Below are 13,063 nucleotides of genomic sequence, written 5' to 3'. Positions count from 1 at the left end.
ATGTTTACTCAATGGAGAAAAGAGAAAGAAAAGTAAAATCATTGTCCAAATTAAAGTTCAATATATCTGTTAGTAACGAAAAATATTAGAGGTTAATATCTATAGTAAAAAAAATGTAATAAACAGTTAACTAATGTTGAATACAAAATAAAATAAAAAAATTACTTACACCTAATATTTTGAATTGTAATATATTAGTTGGAATGCCATCCATCCCTGACATTTAACTTAAAAAAGTCTTGGATCTCATTGGGAAGAACAAGTTCGACAAATTTACAATTTTCTTCCACGAATTACTAAGAAAAAAAAAATCATATTTCAATTTGAATACTGAATTCATGAACCAAGCATAGGTATAGCCGGAGTAGTTGAAGCACGAGCAAAGCCACCGCTACCGTCCTTCATCATTTTCCACTTAGCATTAATTTTACTCTTAAATGGAACCACTGCACCGGAATCTGGCACCACCATTTGATGATCCAAAGTACTAGCACCACCATTGACAAGAATTCTTGTGATCCCAACGTAGCGAAGCGCCTTGGCCACCTGCAAAGCAGTGATACCCTTCTTACTCCTGGCTTCAACATCAGCACCTTTCTTCACCAAAACCTCTGCCACATCAGCATTTCCACATTCAACAGCACAGTGCAAAGCAGTGTACCTACACAGAATATAATTATTACATGTGAATATGATAAAAAATCAAATACAAATATCTCTTTCTCTTTCTTTTAATTTTCTCCTTCTCTTCTATATGTTATTGCTAATTTAAGAAAAAGGGAGACACCTTAATAGATAGAATATATATCATATATCCTATATATGATATTTATGTATAGTCTTAAGAAAAATTATACTTTGATACATAACTACATGAATTAATCAATTAGATAATATATTGCACACCAATTTATAAATATCAGATACCAATACATATCAGAACGTTATATGTAAATTTTTCATATAAAATATTTTACATATAACATACTGTGTATCACATTATGTATTTCATGTAACTATGGTTTGATGAAAATGAAATATCACTTCTCTATGAATTTTTCATGTATTTGTGCATGATATTAGCATACCCTTCTTCATCCTCTGCATTCAAATCAATCCCTTTCTCCAAAAGCACGTGCACTGCGTCGATCCTCCCTTTGAAACAAGCCCTGTGCAATGGAGTCCACCCATTCTGGTCCCTACCATTGACAAACGCACCATTCTCAAGCAACTTTTGTATTGATCTCACTTCTCCTTTCCTTGCAGCAATGCACAAATCGTCGCCGAGCCTCAGCGCATCGAAGATTCCAGAGTGTCCTTTCTCTGCTGCAACATCATATGCAGCTTTTGATGAATCATTTCTAACATACTTGTTCACACCGTTTCGTAGCAAGAGTTCGACCATGTTATGATCCCCGGTGGATGCTGCTATGTGTAAGACGGTGTCGCCTTCGCCGGCGTTGCGAATGTCGGTTCTGGCACCGTTTGCTAGTAAGAGCTTAACGCATTCTATTTTATTTTCTTCAACCGCAAGGTGTAACGCTGTGTTGCCATCTTTTGTGAGCGAGTCCACTCTCGCACCTAAACGATACATTAAATACAATAATTTGAAGACAATTACTATCATACTTTGTATACTGTTAGGAAGACAAAATAAATAAGGGTAGTGCTAGGGAGCTAATTGCCTAAACGTACAATGTATACAACGAGACTCTAATACCATGTCATGAAATCACTCATCTCAGAAGCAAGACAATGTAACACTAATAGTCATATTTCTAATACTTTCTAAACCTCCATTGTACACATTGTACGCTTAGGCCATTGGCTCCCTGTACTTTCTCAATAAAAAGAAAAAGTCTAGGGGCCAGCAACTTTTGTGTTTTGTGGCCAGCACTTAACCATCAAAAGAAAAGTGAGTGATCTCCTACCATTGGATGTAATCTCATACCATTAAAAATACTATTGATGGCTAATTGACAAAACACAAAAGTTGCTGACCCCTAGCATTCCTCTAATGATAATATATTTCTAATTTTATTAAAAATTATAATTCAATTAGTTCGGTTTTAATTTATCTCCAAACTTGGACAAACACGACCCGTGAAACAAGTATTTAGCAGTTTAAAATAAGAAATTTAAACATTATCTGTGAAACACGATCTTCACCTTTGAGTAACAAGAGCCTCAAAACTTCGCAGTGTCCTTGTTTCGCAGCGACGTGGATGGGTCCAAATGTCGAAGTTTCTTGTCTTTCTATGTTGGCCTTGTGAGCTAATAGAAGCTCAGCTATTAAGGCTGCACCTGAAGATGCTGCAGCCTCTAGTGGCGTTGATCCAGAACCGTCTCGCGCCTCTAAGTTAGCCTCAAATTCTAGCAGCAACTGAACAACATCCGGTCTCTTCCGCGAAATCGCCAAATGGAGCAACGTTTCGCCGTTCGAGTCGATCGAATCAACCGCTTTCCACGAGGGATCGCTCCGTTCTAGAACTTCCCTTATGTCATCCATGGAACCATGATCATCTCCAATGAGCTTAACCAGAATTGTGGATCCAAGAAACACGATCTTGATGCCGGTATCCACGAAGACTTGCTTCTTTTTCGCCGAGAACCACTCGCTTGGGACACAATCAACCATGGAGGAAGGTTCATTGATGGCTGCGCCAGGGACGACACAACTGTGGAGGAGGAAAGTGGAAAGTGNNCCACGGTGAGTGTGGATAATGGAGATATGATTCCTGAATGTGGCTTCACTGTGTAGCGACATTTGATTTGTGGTTGGAGGTTGAAAGCCACCGGCATGGTGTGCATGACGTTGCATAGGGTGACATGGCCATGGCACTTTTGATTTGGTTCAATTCTTATTGAGATTGTGTTTGATGGGTCTAATTTTATGAGTCTGTCCATGGTTCTGTTTTAAGGAACCGAAGAAGATTTGATGGTTGTGTGCTTCAATTTTAAGGTGAGAAAGGCAATGGATGGTTATATGGGCCGGCTCTTCTAAGATTGTGGGATTTAGAAAACAATGGTGACTTGTTCTATCTATTCGGTCGGTGTTTGAACTTGATAACTAAGTAAAAACAGAGTTGTATAAAATAAAGCGGGGGTTTGTCGCCTATTTTTGTGTTGTTCTTTTGCACATCACGATCACCGTGAAGGGTCAAATTGCTTTTGTTATGTTTAATATAATGTATGAGATATAATGACGAACTCTACTTTATTTTATTGGATGCAAGTAGATCTCGTTTAAATGAAATGTCTTATTTATAATAGTTACTTACTTAGTATATAGCTGCAAGTTGACATACTATTTCACACTTTTTATTTACAATATATATTTTTAAAGAATCATGACACTCGGTGATGCATTTTTCTTTCTTCTTTCCTTATTTTCTATATGTTTATGGGAAAGTCACACTGAGAAATTAGATTATGTATATCTTTATATATGATTTTGGGAAATCAGTTCAAGGTGGCTTGGTTTGCCATTTGGAAAAACAGCACAAATTTTTCTACGAAGTCCTAGTGGCCAAGGAAGAGATTTGGGGGTACATTGGTTTGACTGGCCAACCATAGTGTCATAGTGACATCTTTTAAATAATTTAGTACTGTAATGTTGCTTTCTACTTGTAGCAATAGTTGATTATATCTATTTTATATGATGGACTCATGGACAAAGCAGCCTAAGGTTAAACTATATGATCACCCGTTGTAGATATTTGGAATTTTGCAAAACCACACCATCGTTGATTGATATGGGACCAGAGCGTCATTATCTATACTCGAGACATATCAATTCTAGTCGTTGGCTTAGTTCCTTTTGCGTTTTGCTGTGCCAAATAAAGTTGGCCAGTTCTAGAGTGTGTTGGATAAAAGCACATAATATTGAAATTATTGAATAGTTGCTTAAATATATACATATTTTTTTTTTAAAAATGTGAAAATTAATTTATATTTAAGTATTTTAGTTGGTTAATTTTTAGCTAGTTACTTGATGATTTAGTAAGTTGATTAGTGCCGACTGCCAAGCCCATCTAAATATTTATATCTTTCATTTGCACGTAATTAAAAAAAAATTATGCATGTAACCAAGACATAAAAGAAGGATAAAATAATGGAAAAGTATATAGAACCAAAAGGGATCGGCCAAAAACTAAACAAAACCACATTAATTTATATTAATAATTAATTTTAAAATTTTTAAATTCAAAATTTAAAAAATTTAAAATTAATTAGGTAAACCTAATTAAAACCTATAAAAGCCTTTCTCTTTTCTCTCACGTTAACCTACTCACCTCCAACAATCACACATAGATCTCTCTCTTGCCAATGCTGCTGGAAGCGCCGGCGACTTCTATGCTCTCCGGGACGCCCTCAACACAGAACCCCTACTAGCATTGAAGTGCGGAATATTCTCCCGTTCACGAACCTATACAGAAGAGTAAAAGCATGAGATCACAGGATCTTTGATGAAAGTGAAGACAAATACCGTTACGGTTATTACTGTACCACGAGCTCAACCACGTCCAAAGGAGGCGAATTGGATTCAAGAGCTTCGACGCCAATTTGAAGGCAGTGGCGGAGGGCTTCTTCACAGGGCTGACGGCGGTCATGTGGCAGTGAACGGGAGATGCCGCGGGCGCCGCCATGAACAGCTATAGCCCAACCCATCGCAGCTTTTGCTTTTTTATTTTTGTTTTATTTTTAGTGTTTTTATTTTTAATTTTTATAAAAAAAAAGTGAAAATAATAAAATTTTATTTTTTTTTATTTTATGTTTTTTTTTTGTTGCAGATGTTGCTCTCTGCGTTTTGGGATATTAGGAGCCGTTTTGATGATTAAAGAGACTGCAAACTACACAATTATAGAATTATAAAAAAAAAAACATTCATTTAATATGAAAAAAAAAACATCTTAATACTTAACAAAAAAAACATCCAATTATATTTTAGCAAAAATAATTAAATATCTATAAAATTTAAAAAAAATGAAATTTTTAAAGAAATAAAGACATTCACAGTTGCAATACAAAAAAATACGAAAAATATATAAAAGAACATCCATTTAGTATGAAAAAAAAATATTCTGATACTTAGCAGAAGAAACATCCATATATATTAATTCGTATAAATTTTGAATTCACCAAAAGTATTTTGGCTGATTTTTGGCTAATACCCTTTTGGTTCCCTAGCATTGCTCTAAAATAATTTATCTAATATTTAATTAGTACTAATAGCTATGACGAAGGTATAAAAAAGAGACCGGGAAGATTTGCTTGAATGAAAAGATATTTTTTATGTTATTTTTTTATATTTTTTTTATGCGTTGAATTAGAAAATATAGGATTGATGTATTATTGTTGTCTTCGCTACTTTTTGGTTTAATTACTTTGTAGGTTTCTATAGTTTCACCAAATTTTCAATTAAGTTTCTATATTTTTTTTCTTTTCAATTGGGTCCCTGTACCTTAATTTTTTTTCAATTAAGTCCCTGCCGTCAGTATAACGTTTGAGATAACAGAATATTCTTGATAAAAAAAGAATATTCTTGTGATTTAGCTAGAGTGGCTAGGTGAACTAATCTAAATTTTTCCCAAATACCCAAAGAACCCCTCGCATTTCATTCCTAAGAAAAAAAGAAATCCTAAGTTGCTCTCGTCTCCTCCGTTTCCTGCGTTGGTCCGTCTTCGGCGTCTGTGTCTGGCATCGACTGCAACGGACGCTTGCTGGTGCGCTATCCGTCGCCTCCCCTCTGCGCTGGGCCCATCTGCGTTGTTGTTGTCGGAGGTCTTCTCCACTGTTTGTCCGGCCAAGGCGTCTCCGTCCCTCGCAGTGAAGCCCCTCGCCTGGAGTCACCGCGCCGCACCTTGCCGAGTCTCCGAGCGCCTGGCCTCCCGTCCCGGCGTTGTGCCTCTGCTCCATCTCCATGCACTCGAACTTTCTGCAAGTAGGTGAGAAAAAAAAAAGCCTCCTTTTTTCAGTTTTAAAAGTTGATGTTTATGTTATTTTTTAAAAAAAAATATGGCATTGGTTGACTGTTGTTGCTGTGATGGTGCTGCTTTAAATAGATTCTGCTTCTGTTTTTATTAAATGGATTCTGCTTTCAATGGGAAATTTGTGAAAGTGTGATTTGTGAAAGTGTGAAAGTGTGACTTACAATAGTTTAATTTTGTGAAGATGTATAAATCGACGGTTCCTTTTTCATGTTTTGGGTTACGTAATTAAGCAAGATAGGATGTATGCTGAACTGGGATGACTTCAATTCTGAACCTATTTTTCTAATTATGTGCTTGAATGGAGCTACTATGGCATTGGATGATGAATTTTGTTTATTCTTGAATGTTGATTGTTGTGGCTGTGATGATGTTGCTTTAAATGGATTATGTTTCTGTTTTTAATACCTGTAGTGATGGGGGACTCAGATTTCACCATAGACATACATCATGGTGGCAAGTTTCATGTTAGGGAACGGGCTAGAATATTTGGGGGGAAAGGTGTTGAAAGATATGCATTATGAGTTCGATGAATGGAGTTTGCAAGAAATAGTTAGTGAGTTGCAAAAGTTAGGGTACAAAGGGTATGCCAGGATCTGGTACTGTGAACCAGGCTGTCAATTGAACTCGGGTCTCAGAGAATTGATGAGTGATAGAGATGCCATGAGAATGGGTAGGTTATTAGTGTCGCAAACTGTTAAGCATTGCTCGGTGTATGTTGTCGACGGCTGTAGGGAAGGTAATGTTATTGAGATATGTTCGAATGATAAGGACTATGTGCCAACTGAAGCTGAGTACAATGGCAGTGGTTTCGTAGAAGTAGAAGTTGAAGGTGAATCAGAGGAGGATAGATTTGATGACAGTGATAATGATGGAGACCACGAGGATCATTTTGCGTTTGACTTTGAAGATGGAAATGATGGTGGAGTTGGAAATGCTTTTGGGGGGTTTGATGGCCCTTTAAATGAACATGACAATGCTCAAATTACTGGTATTGATGCTGCTGTGAATGACGCCACCGTTAGGGATGATGTTGAAGTTGGAGAGATTTCTGAGGGTTATGAAACTGAAGATATTGATAGCTATGAGGGAGATTTGGATGATATGATTAAGAAGAGAAGATATCCTAAATACAATGAGGCTGAGATGAGTAGGGAATATGTGTTTAAGGTGGGATTGGAGTTCAAGTCACTTGGTCAGTTTAAGGATGCTATTAGGGAGCATGCTTTGTTGAATGGAAGGGACATTAGGTATATCAAGAATGATAAAGTTAGATGCAGAGTGGGCTGTAGAGGAAAGAAAGGGAAGTGTAGGTGGATGGCGTTTGCATCCAAAGTTGGTGGTTCCGATTGCTTTCGGCTGAAGACCCTTAACGGAAAGCACACTTATGGATGAGATTACAGCGGTAGGCTTGCATCAAGTAGTTGGGTGTCTCAGAAGATTGTTACCAATATTAGTAGGGGAGAGGAGATGAAGATTACAACAGTAATTCAGTCCATTCAGGATAAATACATGGCTAATATTTCAGTCACAAAGGCTTATTGGGCGAGGAGAAAGGCGAGGGAAGAAGTACATGGCAGGGCTTTTCTACAATATGGCAAGCTGAGAGATTACTGTGCAGAGATTATGAGGACAAATCTCGGGTCTACTACTCAGATTTTGGTTGACAGGCCTTCAATTACACACCAGCCAAGGTTTATGAGGATGTACATGTGCCTAGATTCTGTTAAGCAAGGCTTCTTAGCTGGTTGCAGGCCTATCATAGGAGTAGATGGATGCCACTTGAAGGGTGATCATGGTCAACAACTGTTGGTGGCTGTTGGAAGAGATCCAAATGATAACTATTTCCCAATTGGTATTGCTGCTGTAGAGGCTGAGACTAGAGACAGTTGGGGTTAGTTTATTAACCTGTTATTAGATGATATTGGACATGTCAGTAGAAGGAAGTGGGTATTCATGTCCGACCAACAAAAGGTATTCTATTTAAATCTTTATGAACCTGTTGTGTGTTTATTTAATTTGTATTTAAATTTGTTTATCCATTATAGTTTAAACTCTAAAACTTGCTGTTGCTATTTGGTCATAAAATTCACACTTAAACTTTTAAAAACACATAAACTTGATGTTGATGCTGCAGCTGTTTATTTCTGAATTATGTATCATATGTTGCTGCCTTTTATAATTGAATTATATGTCATATGTTGCAGCTCTATAAATCTGAATTATATATCATATGTTGTAGCTCTTTAAGTATGAATTATATATGATATGTTGCAGCTTTTAATTTCTGAATTATTTATCATATGTTGCTGCTCTTTATAATTGAATTATATGTCATATGTTGCAGGGTTTGATGCAAGTTTTTCAAGAGATGATGCCGGCTTTAGAGTATAGACTATGCTTGAGACATCTGTATGCCAATTGCAAGAAAGCATATGGTGGTGGGACTGTTTTGCGGGACCTAATTCTATCAATAGCTAAAGCTACATATATGGAGGAATGGGAGAGGAGGATGACTCAGCTAATGCACATCAACCATCAATGCTATGAAAAGTTAGCATCATTGGATCCAAAGCTCTAGTGCAAGAGCCACTTCACGTTTCTTGCTAAGAGCGACATGTTGATGAATAACATATCTGAAGCTTTCAATGGTAGAATCTTAGAGGCAAGAGACAAACCCATACTTACTATGTTTGAGTGGATTCGGTGTTATTGGATGTCTCGGTTTGCTGAAAAAAGAAGGCCGAAAAATATGAGGGTATAATCATGCCTAAACCCAAAAAGAGGCTTGATGTCATTGCTACGCGAGCTATGGAGTAGCAAGCAAGATGGGCTGGAGAACTGAAATACGAAATTTCTCATAAGAACCGGATGATTGTAGAGAGGTTTGTGGTTGACTTGTTGGCTGGAACGTGTAGCTGCAGATTTTGGGTGTTATGTGGAATGCCCTATGATAAACCACTATTTTATGGTTTATCTTGTGCTTAATAGAGTGGTTTTTATCAACTCTTTACCCACTTATTCATACTATTTGCATGGTTTTACATTTGCCTTCCTAATTATGTGCTTTGATTGAAAACATGCTTCTTTGGCCTTAAGTTCCCTATATTTAATCCTCTCTTATTACCATTAGATGCCTTGATATGTGTGTTAAGTGATTTCAGAATTTATAGGGCAGGAATGGCTCAGAGGATGGAAAGGAAGCATGTAAAAGTGGAAGGAATACAAGAAGTTGGAGAAATTGCTAAGCTGTCCAGCTTGACCTCTTCGCACTCAAACGGCTATAACTTTAGCTATAGAGGTCCAAATGATGCGGTTCTAGTTGCGTTGGAAAGCTAACATCCGGGGCTTCGATTTAATATAATATCCCATAGTTTCCCTGACGCTAGAAGACGCGGTCGCGTGATCCACGCGGACGTGTCGCAGTGGCGAAAAACCAGCGTGGCAGATTTCATCTCCAGCGATTTCTGGGCTGTTTTCGACCCAGTTTGCGACCCATAAAACTTAGATTAGAGTCTATAAAGTGGGGGAGTGCATCTATACATGAAAAAAGCTCACAATTCACAATTTTAGGAGTAGATGTAGTTTTTAGAGAGAGAGGTTCTCTCTTAGGATTAGGATTTAGGATTTCTCTTAGTTTTAGGAGTGACTCTCAATCCCAAGTACAATGTTCTTTTTATTTATTTTCCTAATTTAATTTATGAACTCTTCCATATTATATTTGATATCTTTATTAGTGCTAATTGAGGTATTTCAGAATTATGATTGCTTTCTTTTATTTATTATATAAATAATTTGAATTTTTTCCTTTTGGCTTTGGTTGAGTCATTGGAGACACTTGAGTTATCAAACTCATTGTTAATTGAAAATTGGAATTCTTCAAGAATTAATTCGGGTTCCAATAACTCTAACTTTTCCCAAGCAAAAATACTAGGACTTGAGGAATCAGAATTAATTTATCCACTTAACTTACCTTCATAGTTAGAGGTTAACAAAGTGGGAGAAAAATCCAATTCTCATTACAATTGATAAGAATAACCAGGATAGGACTTCCAGTTCTTCATACCTTGCCAAGAGATTTTATTATTATTAATTTATTTTACTTGTTATTTAAATATACCTGTGCCCATTGCCCAAACTCCAAAACCCCCAATTTACAAACTCATAACCAATAATAAGAACATACCTCCCTGCAATTCCTTGAGAAGACGACCTGAGGTTTGAATACTTCGGTTATCAATTTATTAAGGGGTTTGTTACTTGTGACAACCAAAACGTTTGTATGAAAGGACTTTTGTTGGTTTAGAAGCTATACCTGTAACGAGGATTTATCTGCAAATTTCTAGACCACGCAAAAGTTCTCTCATCAAAATGGCGCCGTTGCTGGGGAATTACAAACGTGTGCCTTATTATTAGTTATTGTAAATATTTGCTTTTTACTTGTTTATTTGTTTTTATTTTTGTTTTTATTTTTACTTTTTCGTAAATTAAGAGGTTATTGGTTTTTATTTAGTGATTAAAAATTTTTCAAAAAAAAAAATTTTTTTTTGGTGTTCATCTTGATCTTCAAGTTGTTCTTCGTATTCATCTTGACCTTCAAGTTGTTCTTCGTATTCATCTTGACCTTCAAGTTGTTTTTATTTGTTTTCTCCGTTTTGATCTAAAAATTTTTAAGTTTGGTGTCATTTTATTGTTTTTCTCTTTCCTTATTAAATTCAAAAATTCAAAATTTAAAAATCAAATTTCAAAATTCAAATTTAAAAAATTTTCAAAATTCAATTTTAAAAATTTTTTCAAATTTCAATTCTCAAATTTCAAAACTCAAATTTCAAAAATTTAAAATTCAAATTTCAAAATTTAATTTTCAAATTCAAAATTTAAATAACCTTTTAATTTAAATTTGTTTTTTATTTTCGTTTTTAATTTTTATTTACCACTATGAACTCTCACCCCCATCGCTATGAGTCTGGTTACAATTATGTTGCAGGAAGAGGAAACTATAATGAAAATAGACATCAAGTTTGGAACAATCAAAGATGGGAGGAGCCACAAAGATTTGATCAACCCTCATGGCAACAACCACCTCCAATGGACTATCAACAACCACCACCATATGCCTATGAACCCTTTCTTCAACATGACTTTGGACTACCATACTCACAAGCCCCTTTCCACCATTCACCTCCATATGACCCTAACCCACATCCACCATACCAACCACCTTATGAGCCAAATGAACCATACACAGAACCACCACCATTCCAACACAACTACTCTCATAAACCACCACCTCAATATTCACCATCTCCATATCATTATCAAGATGAACCACCTTCCTATTATGAACCATCTCTCCCAACCAATGAACCCTCATATCCACCCCAACCTCCAATGGATGACAGACTTCGTGTTATTCTTCAAAGACAAGAAAGGATGAATAAGAGTGTGCTAAATTTCGCGGCCGCCTTAGGCGAGTTAGTAAATATAATAGCTTCCCAATATCTGAGCACTCAAAGAACTCCCATGGCTACATGTGGAGAATCAAAAGAAGAGCAAAGTATGAAGGAGACACTAGAAACTTCGGTGGACAATGAGGAACATGGCTTTGTATTGGAACAAGTGGAGGAAGCCATAATAGTTGCAGAGGAAGAAGTGGTTGAAGACTTGGGAGATGCTGAACCTCCATGGGAAAGTCAGGTTATAAAACCTCCTTCCAAGGCGATTGAAACTGATGCTGAGGAGGGTGTACAACCTCCAATGCATATCATGACTAAGGACTTGGAAGAGGTCGATCAAGAGATGGAGATTAAAGAAGAAGAAGCACAGCCTCCCATGCCCTCAGTAAGCAATAAAGAAGAGATTGAATTGGAAGAAAGCTACCAAGAGGAAGAGGTTGATATTGAAGAAGCTTGCAAAGAGGTGGAAGTTGTCAAAGAGCACAAGGGAGTGGAGCTTGAAATCACCTTGCCAAAGTTATTAGAGACCCATTCCCCTAAGTTCCCATCATCCTTCACAAAATTCAAGTGGGTAAAATTCATATCCCTTAGCTTTCTAATTCCACTTGAATATGGGCTACTGGAGACGGATGGTCAACTTAGAGCTCTTTGTGACATTAAGAGTAAGAGGAAGATGGTCAGTGGTAAGAATTGTCCTGCAAAGTTCATTATGGTTGGAAGCTTTAAGTTTAAATGCAAAGGTTGGTGTAGAGCTCAACTGAATGTGTCTAGGAAGTTGTTTGGCCGCTTTAGTGAGAATTCAGATTGCTTGCTACCCGGATGGAATCATGATGATCAACACAAAGACGGGTGCAAAAGCAAGGTTTGGGATCCTGGAATCTGTTCTGACATTCAACACCCCGGGAGCCTAAGAACCGGTTTAAAACTGCTCAAGGGCTTTACGTGCCTTGTTTGGGATCCCGGAGGCTACTGGAATTACAAACATTGGTGGAGATTCCTGGATGAGTTCAAGCATAAGCCACCATAACAGGAAGCTCATCAAATGTCCAACTTAAGGACTTTAACTAAAAGTGCTAGGTGGGAGACAATCCACCATGGTATGATCGTTCCCTTTTCAGTTTCAATTTTATTTCGTTTTGTTTGTTTTTGAGTTTTATTTTATTTCATTGAACCTAGAATTACTCATAACATTCATATTAACACTGCATTCTGCATATTTTCAGATTTAAAAAAAAAAGGAGAGCACGCACGCGACGCGACAGCGTCGCTGATGCGTCTGCGTCAGGTGGGAACATTGGCCTCCCACGCAACCGCGTCACCCACGCGGCCGCGTGACCTGAAAATCGACGTCAAAAGGGTGCATGGCCGAAAGATGAGCTGGAGTGATGCTGGACTGGCGCTAGACGCACAGACCTTACCACGCGTCCGCGTCATATCCCAATATTGGTCAACCATGCGATCGCGTCCCCCACGCGACCGCGTCACCCTAAAATTTGGCAATATGAGCTTCAAACAGAAAGTTACGCGACCGCGCGGCTGCCCTCACGCTAATGGCACAGATCGATCCACGCAACCGCGTGGATGACGCGTCCGCGTCATTTCATAGAAGCACTATCC

General features: G+C 37.4%; 1 protein-coding gene across 1 annotated transcript; it reads right to left on the bottom strand.

Moving 5' to 3' along the window:
* LOC107604828 (putative ankyrin repeat protein RF_0381) lies at positions 178-3,187 on the bottom strand (the record flags this gene model as incomplete). Its single annotated transcript, XM_016306528.2, is given in 4 exon segments — positions 178-661; positions 1,089-1,581; positions 2,170-2,696; positions 2,706-3,187. Coding segments are annotated over 4 exon segments (1,547 nt in total), but the record flags the coding sequence as incomplete, so codon positions are not given.

Source organism: Arachis ipaensis, chromosome B06 (assembly GCF_000816755.2).
Source record: "Arachis ipaensis cultivar K30076 chromosome B06, Araip1.1, whole genome shotgun sequence".
NCBI classification, from domain to species: domain Eukaryota; kingdom Viridiplantae; phylum Streptophyta; class Magnoliopsida; order Fabales; family Fabaceae; genus Arachis; species Arachis ipaensis.
The sequence above is the reverse complement of the archived record's forward strand: the minus strand, read 5'-3'. Positions and strand labels throughout refer to the sequence as shown.